Source organism: Rousettus aegyptiacus, unplaced genomic scaffold (assembly GCF_014176215.1).
Source record: "Rousettus aegyptiacus isolate mRouAeg1 unplaced genomic scaffold, mRouAeg1.p scaffold_m13_p_1, whole genome shotgun sequence".
NCBI lineage: Eukaryota > Metazoa > Chordata > Mammalia > Chiroptera > Pteropodidae > Rousettus > Rousettus aegyptiacus.
Window position 1 is genome coordinate 99655359 of NW_023416284.1, and position 21676 is coordinate 99677034.

The following is a 21676-nucleotide window of genomic DNA, read 5'->3' on the forward strand; positions in this document are numbered from 1 at the left end:
TGCAGATAACTATGATTTTATATCCTTTTTTTTACTTAACGTTATCAAGCATTGCCGCATGTTTTTATACATAAACATTGTTTTTGATGATTGTGATAATATTCCAATGATTGAATTCACTGTAATTTACTTAAATATTCCCTAAATGTTAGAGATTTGAGTTGTTAACCATTCTTCTCCATTCTCCCCTCCCCTTCTCTTTCTCTCTCTGTCTTTTTATTGCTGTAATAAACATCTTTAAGCCAAAGTTTTTTCTGGATTTGGGTTTATTTCCTTTGGGAAAGATTCCCAGAAATGGAATAATTATGTATAAAAGGGTATGCACAGTTTTACAACCCTTGATGCAGATTGCCAAATTGTTTTTTAAGGGGCTGGACCAGTTTTTATATTCCCATGAACAGTGAGAGTTAGAGAGGAGGGTTGTAGGTTTTGAGAAGGAAGTAAGCTCATTCTGCTCAGGTCATCTGGGGGAGTTTTCTATGGAAGGTGGGGCTCAAAATGGATCTGAAGCCTGGGACGGTGACAAAGAGCAGGGATGGGTTCTGGGATGGAAGAATTACAGGCAGTGAGGATGAGAACAAGACACAGTGGAGTCTCAATCAGAAGTCCACTTTGGCAGAAGTGGAATGTTATATAGGGCAATAGAAGGAGGCAAGAATGACATATTGGAATAGGAATAAATAACCAGGTCTCCCAATGCCTGCTTGACTCAGGAGTTTGGGCTTTACTTTGTGGATAGTCAGGAGTCATGACATGTTTTTAAGTAGAGATGAATGACTGAGGGCATTGCCAGCCAGCCACCCATGTAACTCTAATAGTTCTATAAATTCTCTTTGTTGCCCCTACAGATGGAAGCAGCCTGCCAGAGTGGGTGACAGACAATGCCGGGACCTTGCACTTCTCCAGGGTGACCCGCGATGATGCTGGCAACTACACTTGCATCGCTTCCAATGGGCTGCAGGGCCAGATCCGTGCTCATGTCCAGCTTACAGTGGCAGGTGCGACTGTGACAGGGCTCTGGGGCCAGGGCTGGCAGGTCCTGTGGGGCAGCAGCCTGCACCCTGCCAGCCCCATGGCTCACTGCTTCATGCCCTTGCTGGGCTCTTCCCATCCAGTTTTCATCACCTTCAAGGTGGAGCCTGAGCGCACAACCGTGTACCAGGGCCACACAGCCCTGCTGCGGTGTGAGGCCCAGGGGGACCCCAAGCCACTCATTCAGTGGAAGGGCAAAGACCGCATCCTGGACCCCACCAAGCTGGGACCTAGGTAGGGCTGTCTCCCTCCCACACCTACCCCACGTCTCCTGCAGCCAAGTGTCCCCAGGAGCAGGTCAGGTGGGCAGCACTGTGGCTTCTGTCCTGGCAGGATGCACATCTTCCAGAATGGCTCGTTGGTGATCCATGACGTGGCCCCTGAAGACTCAGGCCGCTACACTTGTATCGCGGGCAACAGCTGCAACATCAAGCACACGGAGGCCCCCCTCTACGTCGTGGGTATGGGCCAGGGACAGGAAGTAGTGGGGCCAGGCTGCTTTCTCATCTTTGTACTCATCTGCCCCTTGTACACAGAAAGGCACTTAGGCCATTTTCTTGGTGAGGGTGGGATTCAGCTGTGTCCCCTACGCTGTGCCACGGCACAGTCTCAGTTTTCTTGTTAGAGCTGTCATTTATTTAACAGTCTGCAGCTGGAGTGTGTCTGCATGTTGTGTGTGGGCGTGCGCTTGTTCTATAATACTTTCTCTCAGGTCTCCCGCAGCAGCCACATGTCTCCCTGGGTGGGCAGGGTCAGGACACATCAAGATGTGTTCCTTTGTCCTAGAGGCCCAGAGAGGATGATGTGTTGGGTTAAAGGCCCTAACTAAGGTCAGGGACTTGTGGTTTAAGTCTGGACTCTCCTGCTAATCAGCTGTGTGCCCCTACAGATAGGTGTTATTTCCTCTCCAGGGCTGTTTCTGCAACTGTAAGATGGGAGTGGTATAAATGAGAAATTCTCAAAGCTTTTTTGGTTCAGCAGCAGAACTGTTTTTCTAGACAAAGTATGACTTTAACTGGTTAACAGTGAAGTGACAGGCCCCTTAATTGGAGCCATTGAATGTGTGTAGGAGTCAGGGGATCCTGTAACATCTGCCCTTGAGCCTCTTTTTGTCGGTTCCCCTAACTTTCTCCTTGAGAACCTAGGCCATTGAAAGCCTCTATACTAGAAGACCCTTTCACACATGTTTCTTGAAGAACCTGCTCTAATCTGGACAATATCTGGGATTCTAAGCTAGAAGTTCCCAGATGCTTCTCTGCAGGGCCTGACTCATGGTATCAAGTCACTTAGGAAGCTTGTTAGCAATCAGTGTGGGTTTGTGGTGGCACCTCGACAGGTATGGTTTGCATGCGTGTCCCAGCCTTGTGTTCAGATGCACAGCCAGCTTGGGAATCACCGGTCTCAACTCCTTCAGCGCTCCCCATGACCTCAGTGAGGCTCAAGGACCTGGTCCTTGTTAAAGCTAGTGACAAAGGTGACCCTCCTCAGGTCATCAAGGGTCTGGGAGGTTGTCATGAGTCAGGTGTGGAGGGGCTGGTAGAGAGGTAAGGCTGGGTTTGCTTCACTGGCTCTTGCCCAGACCTCTCTCTGTCTGCCTCAGACAAGCCTGTGCTAGAGGAGTCGGAGGGCCCAGGCAGTCCGCCCCCCTACAAGATGATCCAGACCATCGGGCTGTCGGTGGGCGCCGCCGTAGCCTACATCATTGCCGTGCTGGGCCTCATGTTTTACTGCAAGAAGCGCTGCAAGGCCAAGCGGCTTCAGAAACAGCCTGAGGGCGAGGAGCCAGAGATGGAGTGCCTTAATGGTGAGGGGCCCCCTGCAGGAGGGTGGTGTTGCGATGTGCCAGTGCTGAGCGCCCTCCTGCGGCCATGGTGGAGAGCACTGCGGCACTGGAGGAAGTGGACGGTTGGTTGCACTTGGGGCTGGGTTTTGGAGCTTAGGCCAGAGCAGAGCTGCCCCATCCCCAGCTGGAAGCCTGGAGTTGGCAGATTTCCAGGGCCTTGGCTTCAGAGCAATCTGGCTTAAGACTTCCTCATTGTAGCCTCTTGGGCCAGCTTCCTATGTTTCTCTGCCTTCTCTTCCCTGTAGCACTAAGCCACGGATATAATTAGTATATATATTCATGTTATTGTTGCACATCTTGTCTCTACCCATTTGTCTTCGAGTTTGTTCCCTGAAGGGTAATCTGCTTGTTTCCCTCTTATTACTCTCCTCTCCTTCAACTGGGAGCTCCCTAGGGGCATTGCTTGGTCTCCCCTACAAGCTGAGGTGTTCAGGAGCAGGACCTGGGCCTCCCTTGTGATTTCCCATTTGTGCTTATTTAGGGCTTTGCACATAGAAGGCCCTATGAAAGCAAAAACACATGTCTATATGGTGTCCAGAGACCAGTTATTCAGATGAGACTCGTACAGTTTGTTCCATTCCAGAGGTTGTAATCGGCTGTATCATAAGTGGTCATACCGTAAAGGATGCCTGTCACCTCTCCCCTAGCCCCATGGGTTCATGGATTGGCTCTTTTTGTGTGGAACACTGGGATTGGACTCATTGGTGAAAGTGGGGTGTTGAGGGAGGTTCCTGTGGTGGCCTGAGTGTCAGGTTTCTTCTTGACATTCTTCTTTTGCCCCTTCGTCCCAGGCGGGCCTTTGCAGAATGGTCAGCCCTCAGCAGAGATCCAAGAGGAAGTGGCCTTGACCAGCTTGAGCTCTTGCCCTGCAGCCACCAACAAACGCCACAGCACGAGTGACAAGATGCACTTCCCAAGGGCCAGCCTGCAGGCCATCACCACCCTGGGTATGTTGCCTTGGCCGCAACTTCCCTGCTTAACTGTATAAGGCCACCGATTCTGTCGTGAGGCTACGTTAGGGCTGTTGGCTCTGAAGCCTCAGACCTAGACCCTTAGAGGTGGAGGGGAGCACAGGCACCAGTGTGTCCCCACCTGTCATTCACACCTCACCTCCACAGCTTTTGTCATTCCCGGGTGTTATTGATTTAGTGTTTTCTTTAGATTGACTCCTTTTTTTAAAAGTAGACTTTCATTAGCTGTGTTCTAGAAAAAAAGTGGGAAAATAGAGATTCATGCTAGTTAAATTTTTTCTGAGTATACATTAAAATGTGACCATTAAGACATGTTTTTGATGAGCCACCTAAAATTCTCAAACAGACCACCCTTTGGGAAACCTTGAATATTAATCCCCCCCTTTTTTCTTTTTTTACTGTTGTGGACTTGAAGCCTAGGGCAGGAAGAGGAGGGGTTTGCTCACAGTCACACAGCAAAACTAGGCCTCTGCCCAGTCCAGGTGATGGGGAGCAGCAAAGTCCCTACTGTGTGATAGAAGCAAGGCACCTCCCCAAGTCAGGGGCTCCCTCTGCTTGGGTGTAGGCAGCTGGCTGACTCAGACTTGTACCCACAGGGAAAAGTGAGTTTGGAGAGGTATTCCTGGCAAAGGCGCAGGGCTTGGAGGAGGGGGTGGCAGAGACCCTGGTGCTTGTGAAGAGCCTGCAGAGCCGGGACGAGCAACAGCAGCTGGACTTCCGGAGGGAGTTTGAGATGTTCGGGAAGCTGAACCATGCCAATGTGGTGCGGCTCCTGGGGCTGTGTCGTGAGGCCGAGCCCCATTACATGGTGCTGGAGTATGTGGACCTGGTATGCTGCTGGCAGGGGACCTGGGGGTCTTGGGCAGGCAGTGCCGTAATGGGTTGTGGGTGAGTGGGGTGGGGGGCACCTTGGAAACTTTGTCTCATGTGGTCTCAGCCAAAACCTTGGCCTACCTGCTGTTGCCACCTTGTGATGTTCAGCCTCCTCCCCTCCCCGCAACTCCAATACCTGCTTCTCCTTGACCAGCACCTTGTCTTTCCTGTCTGCCCGCCTTGTGTCTGGGGGTTGGTCCTAAGTACTTCCTGGCTTCTCACTCTGCACAGTGCATGGGTGCCTTTCAGGTCTTCTTCCCTAACTTTGGTTTGTCATTTTTATATTTCCCCAGGGCTAGTCATGCCTTGAGAATCAACTTATCAGAACCTGGCTTTTCTTCCTTCCTGTACCATGTGAGGCACCAGTCTTAGCCCAGTAACCAGTCTTTTTTTTCTAGTGGTCATGCCCAGATCTGCCCTTTGCTCTTTATTCCCTGACTGACCTGGGCCTAATCCCCTTGGTCCTCAAACCACTACCGCTTATCAAATCTGGTGCAGGAAGGGGAGGAGTAATCTTTAATCTTCCCATTAGAAGTGCTTATAAGTGCTTTGTGTATGTATCTGCTGCCAGAGTTCCCCCTGTTTGTTTATGTCTGTTAGATAATAAACCTCTGGAGAACAGGAGTCAGTAGGGGGCGCTGTGTTTTCCTCCTGGCATCTGCCTTGTCTGGGGGCTCCCTTGAGGGTAGTTAGGACTGTCTTCTTTTTCTGACTGAGAGAGCTCCTAGGAGGCATCACCTGTGTATCTTTTAATTCCCATCGGACTTTCTCCACAGGTGGGGCCTCCAGGCTGGGGTGGGCATTCAGATCAGGGCTTCTCACCATTTGCTAGGCAGGCACCCTGTGAGCACCTGTGTGGTTTGATGCTTTGGACAGAACGGCTGGGCTCTGACCTGACAGAAACTTTGGCTTTTCCTTCAGGGAGACCTCAAACAGTTCCTGAGGATTTCCAAGAGCAAGGATGAAAAATTGAAGTCACAGCCCCTCAGCACTAAGCAGAAGGTGAGGACAGGGAGGGAGAGGTCCTCAAGGGTGGGCCAGAAGCGAGGGCAGTCATCGTAACAGATGCTCCCGATTGACTGCTCCCTGCGGGTCTGTGGTAAGTACTTTACATGTGTTATCTCAGTGATTGCAATTATTCTCTTAATGTGTTACCATTTTGTGGATAAGCAAATTGAAGTCTAAGAGGTTAAGTGACTTGTCCCAGAGCATACAGCCCAAAAGAGGCTTTCTGTTGCCATGTTGTCTTCATGTTGAAGAGTTGCTCTTAGCCCTTGCCGCTGGAGCAGGACATAATGTGCTCCCTGCAGGGAGCATTGAGGATGAGCAGCAAGGAGCACTTCTCTGGAAGAGCAGCAAGCAGCCTGAGTGTTTAGGGTTCTCTTGGGCTGAGTGTGGCCCTGAGCTTGTTTCTTCTGAGCATGGAAGTCTGTTCTGTGAATGGGCTGCCCATGTTTCACTCCACTGTGGTTTTCACACTTTCACTCTCACTTGTGCTGTAGGCTGTGTAGCCTTTCCTTCCTGTTCTCCTCCTGCCTTCTGTGCAGAGGGTTGCTCTGGGCATAGAGTCCTGGCTAGAGCCCCATGGTAGAGCAGGCCTCGGTTGAAACAGTAAAGAAGGCAAAGCTTGCCTACTCTCCCTTGTCACATCAGGCGATACTTTCTGTGGCCCAGCTCTTCCTGCCCACAAACTCCTCCCCTCCCCTCTGAAATGGATCTGCCTCCTTCCACGTGACTGTTAGTGAAGTAACCTCATAAATCAATCATAGCTCAGGGCAGGTAGGCAGATAGTACTAGAGCCCTCCTAGGTCACCATTCCTTTGTCTTGTAGGCTGGCTCAGGTCACAGACTCAGGGCAGAGTAGAAAGGTGTGGCCTCCAAGTGGGACCCTGGCTGCTCCTGATCTCTCTGGGGAAGTGGCTCTTTGCCCTTTAGGCTGGCCTCTTCTCATTACAGGTGAATTTACTAAGGCCCGGACAGGGCAAGTGACCTGGCCCCAGGTCATTCAGAGCTGGCCTCTTGATCCTGAGTCCCTACTGCTATCTCTGAGAAGCCCCAGGAAAAGACATGTTATTCCAGCTCCATGGGTTATCAGGACCCCAGAGCTCACAAATCAGGACACTCATGGAGCCAGCTAATCTTTACTGAGCCAGGCATGGGCCTAAGGGTCCTTGGTGAGGCAAAATTGAAACTATCAGGCATCCACGGAGCACTTAGTGTCTAGTGGAGGAGCTTAGGTAAATTAGGATGCTTGTGCCATAAACACTTTAGGTGCAATACGGAAAGTAAATGAGAGACATAAATTAAGAGATGTTGAAGGCATCCGCTTCCTTTTGGTGGACAGACATTATGATCAACAAGTATTCCCTGGTAGAGAAAGCCATTTGAGGTCAGTTCTCAAGGGCAGGAAGTAGTTGAATAGCAGGAAGGGGATGGATTCAGGAGAGAGGGAAGTCAAGGTAAGTTTCTGTGGCTGGGACAGGGACATAGGCTGACAGAAAGTCAGTTACCTCCATCACATGACCCGAGGGATGATTTGGCTGAAAGTCATCACCACCTTTACTAAAGATCTCTCCTATACTTTTTTGCCAGAACATCTTAAATTTCATGGGGGAGCTTCAATAGATTGGATTCCATACTCTCCAAAGACAATATTCTGCATCAAATGCAATGGAGGGAAGGAATTGCTTAAAAAGAATGTGGATTTCTGGACCAAAACTCACTGAGACTGAGGGAATCAGAATTTCTGAGAGTGGGGTCTGAGTACCTGCATTTTTAAAACAACTTTTCTAGCTGATTCCTAAGCTCATTAAAGTTCAAGGAGTCCTTGTGTAGAACAGTGGTTTTGAAATATTTTTTGATTAGGATCCCCTGTAAGAAATACATTTTACATCATGACCCAGCACATGCATATACACTCACAACAACTAAAATTAAACTTTCGCAATACTATATTTGATGCACTGAATATTTCCTATCCTTTTTTAACCCACAAAATTGGTTTTGAGACCTGTGTGGGTCTCAGTAGCTTGAAAAATACTGCTTTTTGAGGATTCTGTACAAATTAAAATTCTTGGGAAATATATATTAAAACTGGTAGATACTTTCTTGTGCTAATAATTTAATGAGCTACTGTGTTCCTAAGGGTCCTTGGGGGAATAGAAGGAGGTAGAATTAAGTTTTTAAACAGTTGAAGTGGTAGACAGGGTGCTCCTTGGCCAGCTAGAGTGGAATGACGGTAGTGTGGGTGAGCTGGGGGAACCCCAGGAAGATTTCAGGATAGCAGTGGGATAGTGATAGAAATCAAAGACGTGGGCCCCGGGTATTGGCATAATTGTAGTTAATGCTTTTTAGAGTAACTAATAAGATGATAGATATTTTGAAGTCTGAGAACTGTAACCTGTGATTGCTCTATGGATCACCTGTGAGCTGATGAGAGGATGAGAAGTGGAGTCAGCTTAGCACACACCCGATGAACAGCACTTCATGCAGTTAGATGCTGTGACAGGACCCAGAATGCCTTTTGTGAGAAGAGTGCAATAGTGTCCCAGTGAGTTAGTGGAATCTGGGCAAGTGTTAAAGTTGGAAAGGAAGGGGTGGGTCAGGTCTTTATAACAGTATTCGCAAATTAATCCTGTGGCCATCTGATAGCGTCTTGCCCAGCAATGAGGAAACACTTAATTGGCTTGGGTCTAACAGAATTCCCTTTTACTGTCCTCACTTAGCCAGTATTTCCAGAAGCATTGCCTCTCTTGAAAGATAGCAAGTTAGTCAGCATGCCAAGTCCACTCTGTTCTGTTTTCCTTGACTAGCAGCAGGTTGAGAGCAGATGGATGAGATGGCAAGTCTAATGAGGTCACATTACAAAATCCTTTGCCCCTAACAGATGACCCACAAGGCTAGACAAAGCCTTGGTGTTTTGAAGCCTGAAGTAGAGTCTATCCATTTATGATGACCACTTCAGTGGTCATCTGGTCCTTTTACCACCAGTGGTACTTGGGGCATTCTAAAAATGGCAGTCTGGGGACTGTTTTGGGAGCATGGCCTCTACTTTTCCTCGGAAGTCCCATGCAGGGCTATGTACCTGGGGAGGGCTCAGAAATCCTGGTAGATCTGTTCATCTGACTTCTTTAACCCTCCTTACACAGAGCTACACAGAGATTTTGTGTCCTTACTTTTGGTAAAGAAAATGTCCCAAGAGGATGAGATTTTTTCCCAACTCTTGATGGGGTCCTTTGTTCTGTGCTTCTGCATATGCAGTGTTAGTCAATATGTTGGATATGTAGATGGGTCCTGTTTGGTCGGTGGTTGTTTGCATCAGCGCCGTTTAATAGAACTTCCTGGAATAATGGAAATGTTCTGTATCTACTGCTGTCCAACGTAGTAATCACTATCTCCATGTGGCTACTAAGCACTTAGAATGTGGCTGGAGCCACTGAGAAACTGAAATTAAGTTGTAATTAACTTAAATAGTTACACGAGGTTAGGGGCTACTGTTTTAGACAACATAGGTTTAGATCGTTGTTTTTAAACTTTTTTTTGACTGAGACCCGCAGTAGCAGAAAGCACATTTTGCATCACAACCTAATAACACATGTGTGTATATTTTAAAAATGAAAAAAATATTAGGAATACTTACTCTTGCTAAGAGAATGGACTCTGACATTTTCTATTCCATTTTTTAAAATAATTTTATTTTTCAGTTATATTTGGCATACAGTGTTAGTTTCAGGTGTACAACATGGTGATTAAACATTTATTTATGTGTCTTACAAAGTCATCATCCCAATAAAGCTAGTATCATCTAACAAGTATGTAGTTATTACAGTATTACTGACTATATTATGCTCTACCTTATATCTGCATGACTGTGTGTTTATTTATTTATTTTAGGTGAGGCAACCCTTGGTTGACCCTGCTTAGCTTCCGAGATCAGACGGGATCAGGCTCATATAGGGTGGCATGGCCATAGACCCACATGACTATTTTGTAACTACCAATTTGTACTTCTTAATCCCTTCTCCTTTTCACCCTACCCCCTCCCATCTGGCAGCCATTGAAATGTTCTCTGCATCTATGAGTTTGCTTCTGTTTTGTTTGTTTATTTGTTCTTTAGATTCCACATGTAAGTGAAATCGTATGGCATTTGTCTTTCTCTTGTCTGACTTATTCCACTCAGCACAATACCCTCTAGGTTCACCCATGTTGTTGCAGAGGGCAATATTTCATTCTTTTTGATGGCTGAGTAATATTCCATTGTATATATGTACCACCTCTTCTTTTTTCATTCATCCATTGATGAACACTCAGGTCTTGGCTTTTGTAAATAATGCTGCAATGAACATGGATTCTCATGTCCCTTCGAAGTCTTGTTTTGGGTTTCTTCAGATAAATACCAGAAGTGGGATAACTGGGTCCTTCCTTGTCTCTTGTTATAAAGTCTGTTTTGTTTAGCCTAAGTATTGCTATCCCTTTTTTGTTTGTTTGTTTCCATTTTCATGAAAATCTTTTTCTGTCCCTTTACTTTGACTCTGTGCGTGTCTTTCAATCTGAAGTGGGTCTCTTGTAGGCAGCATATATAAGATTCTTGTTTTCTTATCCATTCATCCATCCTATGTCTTTTGATTGGAGCATTTAATCCATTTACATTTAAAGTAATTGTTTATAGATATGTTTTTGCCATGTTATTATTCATAGTTTTGATTTTTATTTTCTTTTTCTTAAAGAAGTCCCTTTAACATTTTTTGTAATACTAGTTTGGTGGTGATGATGAGTTCCTTTAGTTTTTTCTTGTCCGGGAAGATTTTTATCTTTCCCCTCATTCCGAATAATAGCTTTTCTGGTTAGAGTGATCATGGTTGTAGGTCCTTGCTTTTCTCCTTTTGAATGTTTTATGTCAATCCCTTCTGACCTACAAAGTTTCTGTTGAGAAGTCAGCTGCCAGTGTTATGGGAACTCCCTTGCGGTCACTAACTGCTTTTCTCTTGCTGCTTTTTGTCTTTAACTTTTAGTGTTTTAATTATATTAAAAAAAAAAAAAATGTTAAAAAGAGGTGTGGGCCTCTTTGGGTTCATCTTTTTTGAGACTGCGCTTCCTGGGCGGCTTATGTCTATTTTCTTCTCCAGGTTAGGGAAGTTTTCCACCATTATTTCTTCAAATAGGTTTTCAATTTCTTTCTCTCTCTCTTCTGGTACCTCTATGCAAATCTTGGTATGCTTTATGTTGTCCCAGAGGCCCCTTAAACTGTCCTCGGTTTTCTCGGATTCTTTTTTCTTTTTTTTCTTTTTTTTAGGTGAGGCAACCCTTGGTTGACTTCCCAGATTGCAAGAACCTTGTCGGCTTACAATACCTTATTTTTTATTTTTTATGCCTCTACAGCACCCTGGTCTTCCTAGGTGGTATCCCATCCAAGTACTAACCTGCCCCAACCCTGCTTAGCTTCTGAGATCAGATAGGATTGGGCTCGTTCAGGATAACATGGCCATAGACAGATTCCTTTTTCTTATTGCTGTTCTGCTTGGCTGTTATCTCCAATCTTATCTTTTAAATCGCTGATTTGATCTTCTGCTTTATCTAATCTGTTGATTCCTCCTAAGGTATTTTCTTCATGCCAGCTATTACATTTTATTTATTTATCTATCTATTTATTTATTTGTTTGTTTTTGTTTATTGGAGTAACATTAATTAATATAATTATATAATTTTCAGATATAATTGTTTCTTTTATTTTTAATGCTGGTAAGATTCACTAAATTGGTTTGATGGCATGCTGATAGGTTGTTACCACAGTTAGCAAACAACTATTGGTTGCAGTGGAGTCTGTAGGGATGTCACTGGCCGGCCCTCCTGTGACCCTGGGAGCCAGGCTGGTGAAGCTGCTCAGAGCCAGCCAGTGATGCTTAAGGTCCAGGCCGAAGCCAGCACTCCACCTCTGGTCTTACTGATGGGTAGACAGCCCTTCTTGTGCCCCCAACACCAATAATATGACCTAGGAGAGGCAGCTGCAGTGTTGAGGAAAGAGCCAGACTTTGATATTAGGCTGAAATACAGCCTTGGAGGGAACCATGGGAAGAGCTGTAGATGGCATACCTCAGAGAGTGCAAGTAGGAGAGGCAACTGGCCTTGTTCAGGACACAGCACACAGTAGGTACTCAGCAAATGTTCCTTCTCTCTTATTGGTCTCCTTTCACTAGGTAACTTGGCAACAACCCCTCTGCCACTCCCATTCACTTTTATCACTTTTTGAACTTCAAGAACATAGAATCAGATTAACCATAATCTTCGGATAATCTATAACTTACTAACTTTTGGCTCACACAGGAGCTGCTTTTATTTAGTTAGTCATTGTTGTTGTTTTTTTTTTCCATTAAATGTATTTATTTAAATTAGTTTCAAGTATATAGTACATTGGTTAGACATGGTTTTTTAGTGTGTGTGTGTGTGTGTGTGTGTGTGTGTGTGTGTGTGTTTGGTAAGTTTATTTTGATATTTCAAACTTAAAAGGGTATAAGAACAGTTCCAGGAACTTCTACAAACCCTTTATCCAGATTCAGTTGTTTGCATTTTGCCCCATTTGCTTTCTCTTTGTTTCTGTAGGTATGTGTATTATTATTTTTCGCGCATTTTTTTCTGAACCATTAGAGATAAGTTGGAGGAAGACTTTGGCCTTTTGTAATTCAGTATGTGTAAAATGATATCTCATCGGGTCGTGGTTTATATTTCCTTGGTCACCAGTGATACTGGGTTTTGGCCACATTCTTATCTTCATCCCTCCATGATTACATTATCTGATGGTTGACTTTTCCCTTGTGGATCCTGAGAATGAGTCTGTATGCCAGAAGCAGCACACAGCTGGCCTGTAATTTGTTAAATAATCTTCCACAGGTCACAGGGATCTCTTTGCATTTCTTTTTGCCTTGTTTTTATATACAAGAAAATGCTACAGTTCCCACGTATCCCTCGGTGGTTGCTCCCAAGATTTGGATAAGGCAACAGAGGCAAAGGGGCCATAGGTGCTTATAGGCACTCTCCTGGTCCTCCAATTTTACTTCTGATTAGCATAAACCACTTTCTCCCTGGTGGTGGCAGTCTTCTGCAGGTCCAATTCTTGTGTCTCTTCTAGACTGCCCTCTTACTAGGAGCCCTTGCTTTCTGTTATATTCCACCAGCACACAGTAGATGCTCAATTAATATTTGTTCTGTGCATAGATATATACTTTAAAATGTTAATATAACTTCATTACATATGTAGTCTAGATAATACGTTCATGTCGCTCAAAAACTTAAAAAGAGCATCAGTGAAAAATATCCCTAACTCTCTTATACTTTGGAAAATATTTTGGCACTATTTTTTAGAGCTAAAGATACTCATAGTCCGTGAACAACACCTGGGTATCTTAAACTCATACAGGTATACATCCATAAGAACAGTTATAGCAGCACTGTTCTTAATAGCCCAAAGCTGGGGAGAAAAAACAAATATCCATTAGCATTAGAATAAATAAATTATGGCATATTCAGGATGAAAACTCAGTATAGTGGTACCTCCCCCAAAATGGATGAATCTCACAATGCTGAATGAAAGAATCAGGCACAAAATATTACACATTTCATATGCGTATCTGGCCTCCAAAATAAATTATATTGTTCTAGGAACATGTGTGTAAGTGGTAAACTACAAAGAACAGCCAAGAAATTATCCTAAAGTCAGGACAATATTACCTCTGGAGGAAGGAGCCCTTAGGGGTTTCTAGGGTACTAATGTTGTTGGGGTTTTTTTGGGTTTTTTTTGTTTGTTTGTTTGTTTTAACTTAATGACCATTTCCTGGGTGTATTTGAATTGTGGAAGTATACAAATATTTAATATTTTCTATATGTAGTTCACAATTTTAAAAAACATGAACCAAAGGTTTCCCTACTTTTCTCTTTTATAGCCCCTAGCTCCCCTCCTTGGAGGCAACCAGTTTGTATGCAAATTTTACATATATATATATATTTATTTATTTATATTTATATACAACTTATAGAATATATGTAATTTTGACATAAAAAGGAAAAGGAACAACCCCTAAAGATGTAAGCTATGATTACTGCCCAGTTATTTTTCATTCAACAAGTGGCTGCTTTGTGTTCTCCCCACCCCATGTCCCACTCCCTCATCTAGCACATGCTGTGTATCTGGGTGGTTCCAAGGGCTTAACTTCATTTAATTCCATTCTTCCGACAACCAGCGATGCAGGCACTGTCATCATCCCCATCACAGAGAAGGAAACGGAGGCCGTTGTGCCTTTGCTTTTGGGCTTCCTAAGGATCACACCGGTGGCACTGAGACCCTAACAGGAATTGTGTCAGGGATGGTCACCTTGATCTCATAGATCTGGGTGCCCTGACAAATCCTTTTCTCACTCTAGGTGGCCCTGTGCACTCAGGTTGCCCTGGGAATGGAGCACCTGTCCAACAACCGCTTTGTGCACAAGGACCTGGCCACTCGCAACTGCCTGGTCAGCGCCCAAAGACAGGTGAAGGTGTCGGCCCTGGGGCTCAGCAAAGACGTGTACAACAGGTAGAAGGATATGGGTGGGGCCAGGAGAGGGGCAGAGGGCAGATACAGTTCGTGGGGTGTGGGAAAGGGCTAGTGTCTGCTAGGTCCGAAACCGGAGGGCCCAGGATGGGCAGAGCCTTCCCATCCTCTCTCCACAGGTACCGCAGGCGTCGCAGCCAGTGTGCCACAGGTCCCTGACTTTTATGCCTTTTCTCTAGTGATGAAAATTATAAATCTTTTTAAATAACTGGTCAAACTTTATAACAGTTTATATATAATTTAACTATGTGGCTTCCTCTATAACCTCCTGAATTCAGTAATTACTCTTTTGAAGACTAAGACTTCAAGTTCAGCCCTCACAGCCAGAGACTGCTCTGGAGTGACTACACATGCTATATGGAACACCTTCAGGAACTTCCCTTCAATTCACCCAGTTCTGCGTCACCCCAGTTTATCTGACTGTTGCTTTATTCATGATTGATTTATCACTAGTAAAGCATTTAAATTTTTTTTTCATTTAACATGGTCTTGTTTTTCACATTTTTAAACCAATACCGAAAGTACCTGTTAGCTTTTTTTTATAATAACATCTAGGCAAAGTTTGATTCTTAACAGAATTTTTAACATTCACGCCACACGTGGATGGCTCTGAATTTTCTCTCGTAAGTCTCCGTACTCAGCATAAATGTGACCGATTTCTCTGAGTGCCTTGATGTAGAAAAGTTGGGTTCCAGCTTGGGTATGAGACCCAGACCTAGGTTGAGGTTGGGATCCCACCCCACCCCACCCCCTGAGCCACAGAGGCCCCACCCCCATCCCTGTATGCGGTTTTCTTCTGCAGTGAGTACTACCACTTCCGCCAGGCTTGGGTGCCACTGCGTTGGATGTCCCCTGAGGCCATATTGGAGGGCGACTTCTCCACCAAGTCAGATGTCTGGGCCTTCGGCGTGCTGATGTGGGAAGTGTTCACCCATGGAGAGATGCCCCATGGTGGGCAGACCGACGATGAAGTGCTAGCAGGTAGGCAGCTGTGTTTCCAAGGAACGATTCCAGATGTTCTCCAGGTGGAGAGTTTGCTCAAGGTCTTGGGGCCAGCTAAACCTCTCTCAGGGCTAGTACATAGATATGGCTACTGAAATACTTTCATACTGGTTGGTAATTAGCCCTTATCTCCAGTGCCCACTCTAGCCACTGACACCTGCCCATTGACGTCACCTTAGCCCCCATACATTGGCTGTGTGTGCTGTGTAGACCCTGGCACCACCAGGCCAAGGGAGCTGTATCTTGTAACCAAAGGAAAACTTTGGTTACAAGGTACTTCCTGTATACTCCTTGAGTCAGCACCCACTCACCACTGGCCAGCGACCCCTACCCAAGGTCACCTTCCCGTGACTTTGTGGGAACTGCAGGCTCCACAGAATATTGGACGGGTGATTAAAAGTTTTGACTAACACTCCTCCCACCATTTTTCTGCAGACTTGCAGGCTGGGAAGGCCAAACTTCCACAGCCTGAGGGCTGCCCTTCCAAGCTCTACCGGCTGATGCAGCGCTGCTGGGCTGTCAGCCCCAAGGACCGACCCTCCTTCAGTGAGATCGCCAACACCCTGGGAGATAGCCCTGCAGACAACAAGCCATGAGGAGGGAGCCCAGGCAGGCTGTGCCTCAGGATGGCGTGGGTAGGGGAGGACCTCTTAAGGGGTCCCTGCAGCATGATGGGCGAGATCCCTGTCCTCCTTGGCCTGAGGGGCCCTGCTCTGGCTCCACAGGCACTGCCGCGGTCTGGGCAGGGCTTGGGCTTTCCCCCTCTTCCTCACCCTCAGCCTCTGGGGAGGCTGATTCGGACCCAAATTGGGTTACTAGGGCCTTGGGCTGAGCAGCTTTCTCTGCCACCCCTTCCCCCATCAGGGACAGCGTGAGTGCCTCAGGTAACCCCAATTTCTGGCCTGGGTCTCCTCCCCTTGAGCAGGTCCAGTTCTGCCGCTTGTCTGCCAACTTTGCCCAGGGAGGGCTAGGCTGAAGATGAGCTGGGTTTGAGGGGAGTTCCTTAATATACTCAAATGCCTGGGTAGTTCTGGCCCATGTGCTCTCCATCCCCACCGCAGGGTCTGTGCCAGGATCACGGAGGACACAGCCGTGAGTCCTCCCTGCATGGACTTGTGGACGCCGACCCAGGCCCATGCCTCCTCCCCACTCTTTTCTCCTTTCCTCATCCTAAGTGCCTGGCAGATGAAGGAGTTTTCAGGAGCTTTTGACACTATATAACCCGCCCTTTTTGTATGCACCATGGGCGGCTTTTGTATGTACTTGCAGCGTGGGGTGGGTGGGTGTGGGAGGGAGGGTGGGCCCTGGAGGAGATGGGGAGGGGGGCCACCCCTGCCTCACACCTTTATTGTTGTTGTTTGTTTTTGTTTTTGTTTTTACATTCGCTGCTCTCAATAAAGAAGCCTTTTTTACAACTTGCTTCTGATGGTCATTCCCTGCCGTTGCCCATGAATCATGTCCTGTTTTCCCTCATGTATAAGAGGGACCATGTGCCTTCACAGAGTCTGGTGGGGCTTGGACAGGAATAACTGGCAGACACTGGTCCTTCTCTCTGGTTCATGGAGCAGTTGAAAGTGTAGGCTCAGGAGGCAAGGCTGCCCCTTGTCCGTGGGACCCCATGTAGCTTCTGACTACCAACTGCTTATTCACTGCTAGCTGTCCTAGTCCTCATGCTCAAGTGGGAAGGGTGGATGAGTGAAGGCAAATTAGAATTGGATTGGAGGAGTAGTTAATGACAGATTCAGGTCTCTGAATCCTTTTAAGACTCTAGGAGGGAGATGGAGTGGACAGTACTGAGCAAAGAGATGATGCTTAATGCCTCATTGCTCCAAGGCCCTCACCTGGTTTGATTCCTGCCTCTAAGTTGCCTAGACCTTGTGTCTTAGTTATATTCTACCTTATTCCAGTAACTTCAGCCTGGTTCCCCATCCTAAAGAAAAGAGTCCTTCACTCTGAAATTGTTCTAGTTCATTCTGTTCCTCACCACACTTCTCAGTAATGAAAATAACAGCTAATATTTATTGAGTACTTGCTCTGTACCAGTCACTAAGCACTTAACATACATTTTATCATTTAGTCTCTGTGATTACTCTGTTAGCCAGATGTTACTGTTACCATTTCACAGATTAGGAAGCTGAGACACAGGGAGGCCAGGTAGCTTTCCCAAGGTCACACAGCTAGTAATTGAGCCACTTACTTGTTGATATACAGTATGTTACATCCCTAAGTTCTGTTGTGGGGGGGGGGGGCAATTTCTCTAGAGCAGTGTTTTTCAAATTGTAGGTTGCAACTAGCATTTTAAAAATAATGAAACATGATAGAAACTATCAGAATACATCATATACCTTAAGGGTAAGTATTCTTTTACAAATTTTTATTTGTAACATTTGATAAATGTTTGTGTATAGTAGGTTATGTATTTGTCAGTTATTGGGGTGGGAATCCTGCATAATAACCCCCAAATCTCAGTCACAACAATTATTTTTCTCCCTCATGGATCTGCAAGTTGGTGAGGTTTGGCTGATCTTGGCTGGACCTAGCTGAGTTCAGCTGGACTTGGCTTCAGGTTGTAGGACCGGTTTGGGTCTACTCTGCTGATCCCAGAGCATGCTCTCATGCAGTGGCAGGAGCACAAGAGGTTGAGCCAGATCATACAAGCACATTTAAAACCACAAGTCTGTTAACAGTTTATTGGCCCAAGCATGTCATATGTCAAAACACAGCAACAGAAGTAGCAGGTTCTACAAAGACACATGGCAAGGGATGTGAACATCTAAATCCAACACAGGGTGTGAATACTTGGGAGCAAAATTTAATTCACCATAGGTTGTGATGTAAAAATGATCTCTCAACGTGAGTTGCATTCAGAAGTATTGGGAAGGAACTACTCTAGGTCATAAATCACCGATCCTTTTCTCACTCCTGGATTCCCTTGACCACTTTGCAGCAGTTAACATCACTGGCCACATCGGCCATTTCAAACTTTCTCTTGAGTTTGATGTTGGTACGCAGTCTCCACCTTCTCTGACCAGGCTCTCTTCAGCTGAGGCGCCTTTTGCCTTTTTCAGAGATGGTTGTTCTGAATTCTGTCCTTATCCTTTCTCTATGTTCTCCCCCACAGGAATCTCATCTTACCTCATGTGTCTTTAATTGGGCCTTTAGTGTGGACAGTTCTCAAACTATTAGCTGCAATTCCAGCTTCTACCTCAAGGTCCAGACACATGTTCCCCATTTTCTACAGGGTATTTTCCTTCGCTTGTTCCCGAAGGCCCAAACTGAAGTGCTCTCTCTCCTAAACCTGTTCCTCCAGCCAAGTTTCCTCTTCCCATTAATGGTACCACTGTTTGGAGGATAGTCACCCTTAAAATCTCAGTTCATCATAAGTCCTCTTTGTGTACTCTCCTCCCTGTGCAGTCTGTCACCAAGACCCATTTATTCTACCTCTACCTTGTTTCTGTCTTTGCCTAATCTGAAGAGAAAAACAATTGTATAATAGTAATACTGATCATGGAAGAAGTCAAATGGTACAGACTTGTATAAAGCAAAGAACACATACCTCTAGCCCCCAAACTCCTCTGCAGTGATAAGTAAGCACTATCTGTGTTTGGAGCATGGCTTTCTAGACTTTTCCTAGGCACACTGATTCAGAATCCCTTTTCTTCTCTCCCTCAAATGTTGCTATAACAATTGAGACATTTTTTCTTCTGTGTGAAATTAAGAATACCTGTGTAAAAGTTAACTCCAAATGAAAATGGTTTTAGAGTTAGTAATATTTTTTGGAGACAATTTTTTAAAGCAATCCTTAATTTTCGCTTTGATGTTATTTGAGTGATAAAAATCAGGAGAAAGAAAGGTCAGGATAGGAACAGTATGGTATATGAGGGAATCGGGCCAGAATTCTGATGCCCTTTTGGAGGTTCTTCATGGTCTGGGGTGGATGTGAGTGCCCATCTTCAGAGGACTAGTGTGATTTAGGCCTTATCAGAGAAGCACCAAACTCACATTCCAGAGAGGCCAGTCGAGACTTATCTGAGCTCAGGGGGCTGTGTGGAGTCTATAGTGAACCTAAGAACAAATACCTCTTATATGGCCACCATTCAACTCAGCTCTAGGCTGTAGTCTCCTGTGGGCATTTAGGCCTACATTTGCTAAAAATTCCAATTTTTTTTTTGTGAGAGAGGCTGGATATTTAGATTTTTACGTAAAATCTCCTGACTTAAAAATGATATATAGTCTAAACAAAACACATCTGTGGACCAGTTTTTGATTCTGACTTTATCCACATCAACAGCTTTGATTCCTGAACCTGTAATAATACTCCAATATAGTATGGGTGTAGGTCCCCCTTGCCCAGTGGTGACAATGTGCTGTGAAAGTGAAGCCATTCCAAGCAAGTGAAGGTGCTGTGGCACTAACACGTGTGGAATGGCCCAGGGCTTGGGTGAAATCAGAGAGGGCAGTCTAGACTTTTAGAAGGGAAGCTGAGAACTGTTCTCTGTCCTGTGGATGTGGCAGGTAGCAGTTGTCCTCTGGGGTGCCACTGCTGAGGGTTTCTAAACCTGAGGTCTCACACAGAAAAGTCTTTAGCTAGGCAGGAATGGACCCCAGGGCTGTGGGTGTAAGACTGCTGCTCAGACAGCTTGCAGTCCCAAGTACCATCTGTGGCCCCAGAAGCCCTTCTGGAACCTATTTATCTATTTGACCTGTTCTTCCTGAGCTAACACATTCCAGATGTTTAAACTACCTGTCATGTGGATTAAATTGGGAAAAGAAAAACATTTTTTAAAACTGTCAGGAAATGGGGAAGAGGAAGGCTCTTAATTCCTGTATTTAGAGGTTTGATGAATGACCCCATGTTTTTAATATAGGTGTGCATGTATGTGTATGTATATATATATATACATGTTATATCACAAATTACTTGAACATACTTTGTTTCAGTACATCTCAGTCTTTGGATTGTGATTCACAGTAAGATATGCAGTTGAGCATTGTCATCCAGTACCCACACACACTCTGAACCATATGAAATCTACACTATCCCACCCTCTTGACCTATAAAATGGCGATTTTACATGGTTCACCTATAAATAATGCAAACAAAAGTTTTATTTAGCAATATTTACCCATGCTATTTGTAATACCCATTAATTTATTTTAAATGCTGGTTGCAGTATACTAAATTGTTTTCACTACCATTTAATCTTCACAACTTTTAAGGTAGAAATCATCATTCTCTGCCATCTTAGCAAACACAAAAGGATGTTTGCCCAGGTAGCTCCTATTAACTATTCACTGACCACTTACTCTGCACTTTAGTCTTCATCTCATTTAATCTGCATTAAGGACCTCATGGGATGGGTACCAACAATGAGGAATATGGAGTTTGGAAAGGTCAAACACTTGTTTCCAGCACAGAGCTAGGAAGGGGCAGATTCCAGATTCGCATGGTTTCTGTAACAGCAAAGCCCTATTTTCACTGTCTTGTAGCTAAGACCCAGACCTAGAGCGCGTGCTTGCCTGCTTAAACTTTCTTCCCGGCTACACTTTTTCCCAGGCCTCTGAGCTGGCTGAGGGGTGGGCTTTATCCCTGGGACCACCCCCTCCCCCAGCCTAGCCCGCAGCTGGAAGTCTTCACTGATATCCATTCTCCTCCCTGCCCCCAACTGGGACGGGGAGGCCGACTGTCTCTCCGGTCTTTTCCAGATGTACATCTGCCAAAGACCTCCCCAGTATAGAGGATGATAAATGAGGACCAGGGAGCCGGCCTGGTGGGAAAGTGTCGTCGCCTTGGAAAGAGAGGGAAAGGGAAAGGAAGTCGGGGGGGAGGGGAAGGGCTGGAGCCAAGCGGCGGGGACGCGACGAGTCTGAACACCAGGGACCCAAGTCCGGGCTACTCGGCCAGTAACTTTGGAAGGCGTGGGTTACTGCTCCGATTCCCTCGGAATTTGGACTGTATTATATCATTTACTGCAACCTGCACAATCCACTCAGGAACTACCCTAGTGTTTGCTTCCAACCCTTACAGTGCCGGATTCCCTTTCCTTACAGTGCTATTCCCTCTCCTCCGTAAGATTGCGCTCCAAGAAGCTAGTCCCCTCCCAGGCTTCCTCTCCGCAGGCCCCTCCCAATTCTCCTATTCTTTGGCCTTGGGGGCGGAGTCGTACCTCCTCTCCTGCTCCTTTAAGAGGCGTCCGCTCCTCCCCTTTCGGAGTCGCCTACTGACGCGGGATGACAGCAACGAGTTCGGTATGTTTATGCAAATAGGCTCCCCCTGTGGGCCAATAGGGAGCGGAGGTGCCGGAACAGCGGACCAATGGGGCGGGGGCGTAGGGGCTCACCATGTAAGGAGCGGCCTCTCCATAAAAGGAAACA

The 21676-nt window shown here is 45.7% G+C and overlaps 1 protein-coding gene across 1 annotated transcript in view; it reads left to right on the forward strand.

Annotated features, from left to right (window-relative positions):
* PTK7 (protein tyrosine kinase 7 (inactive)) overlaps window positions 1-16596 on the forward strand; it is a 57185-nt gene extending 40589 nt beyond the window's left edge. Inside the window, exons 11-20 of the mRNA XM_016128729.2 lie at window positions 849-998; window positions 1116-1266; window positions 1366-1493; window positions 2633-2836; window positions 3667-3822; window positions 4443-4675; window positions 5641-5721; window positions 14130-14281; window positions 15102-15280; window positions 15737-16596. Of these exons, the coding sequence (XP_015984215.2) occupies window positions 849-998; window positions 1116-1266; window positions 1366-1493; window positions 2633-2836; window positions 3667-3822; window positions 4443-4675; window positions 5641-5721; window positions 14130-14281; window positions 15102-15280; window positions 15737-15897 (1595 nt within the window). The 3' untranslated portion in view covers window positions 15898-16596. The remainder of the gene's footprint in view (window positions 1-848; window positions 999-1115; window positions 1267-1365; window positions 1494-2632; window positions 2837-3666; window positions 3823-4442; window positions 4676-5640; window positions 5722-14129; window positions 14282-15101; window positions 15281-15736) is intronic.
* Window positions 16597-21676: the final 5080 nt, after the last annotated feature.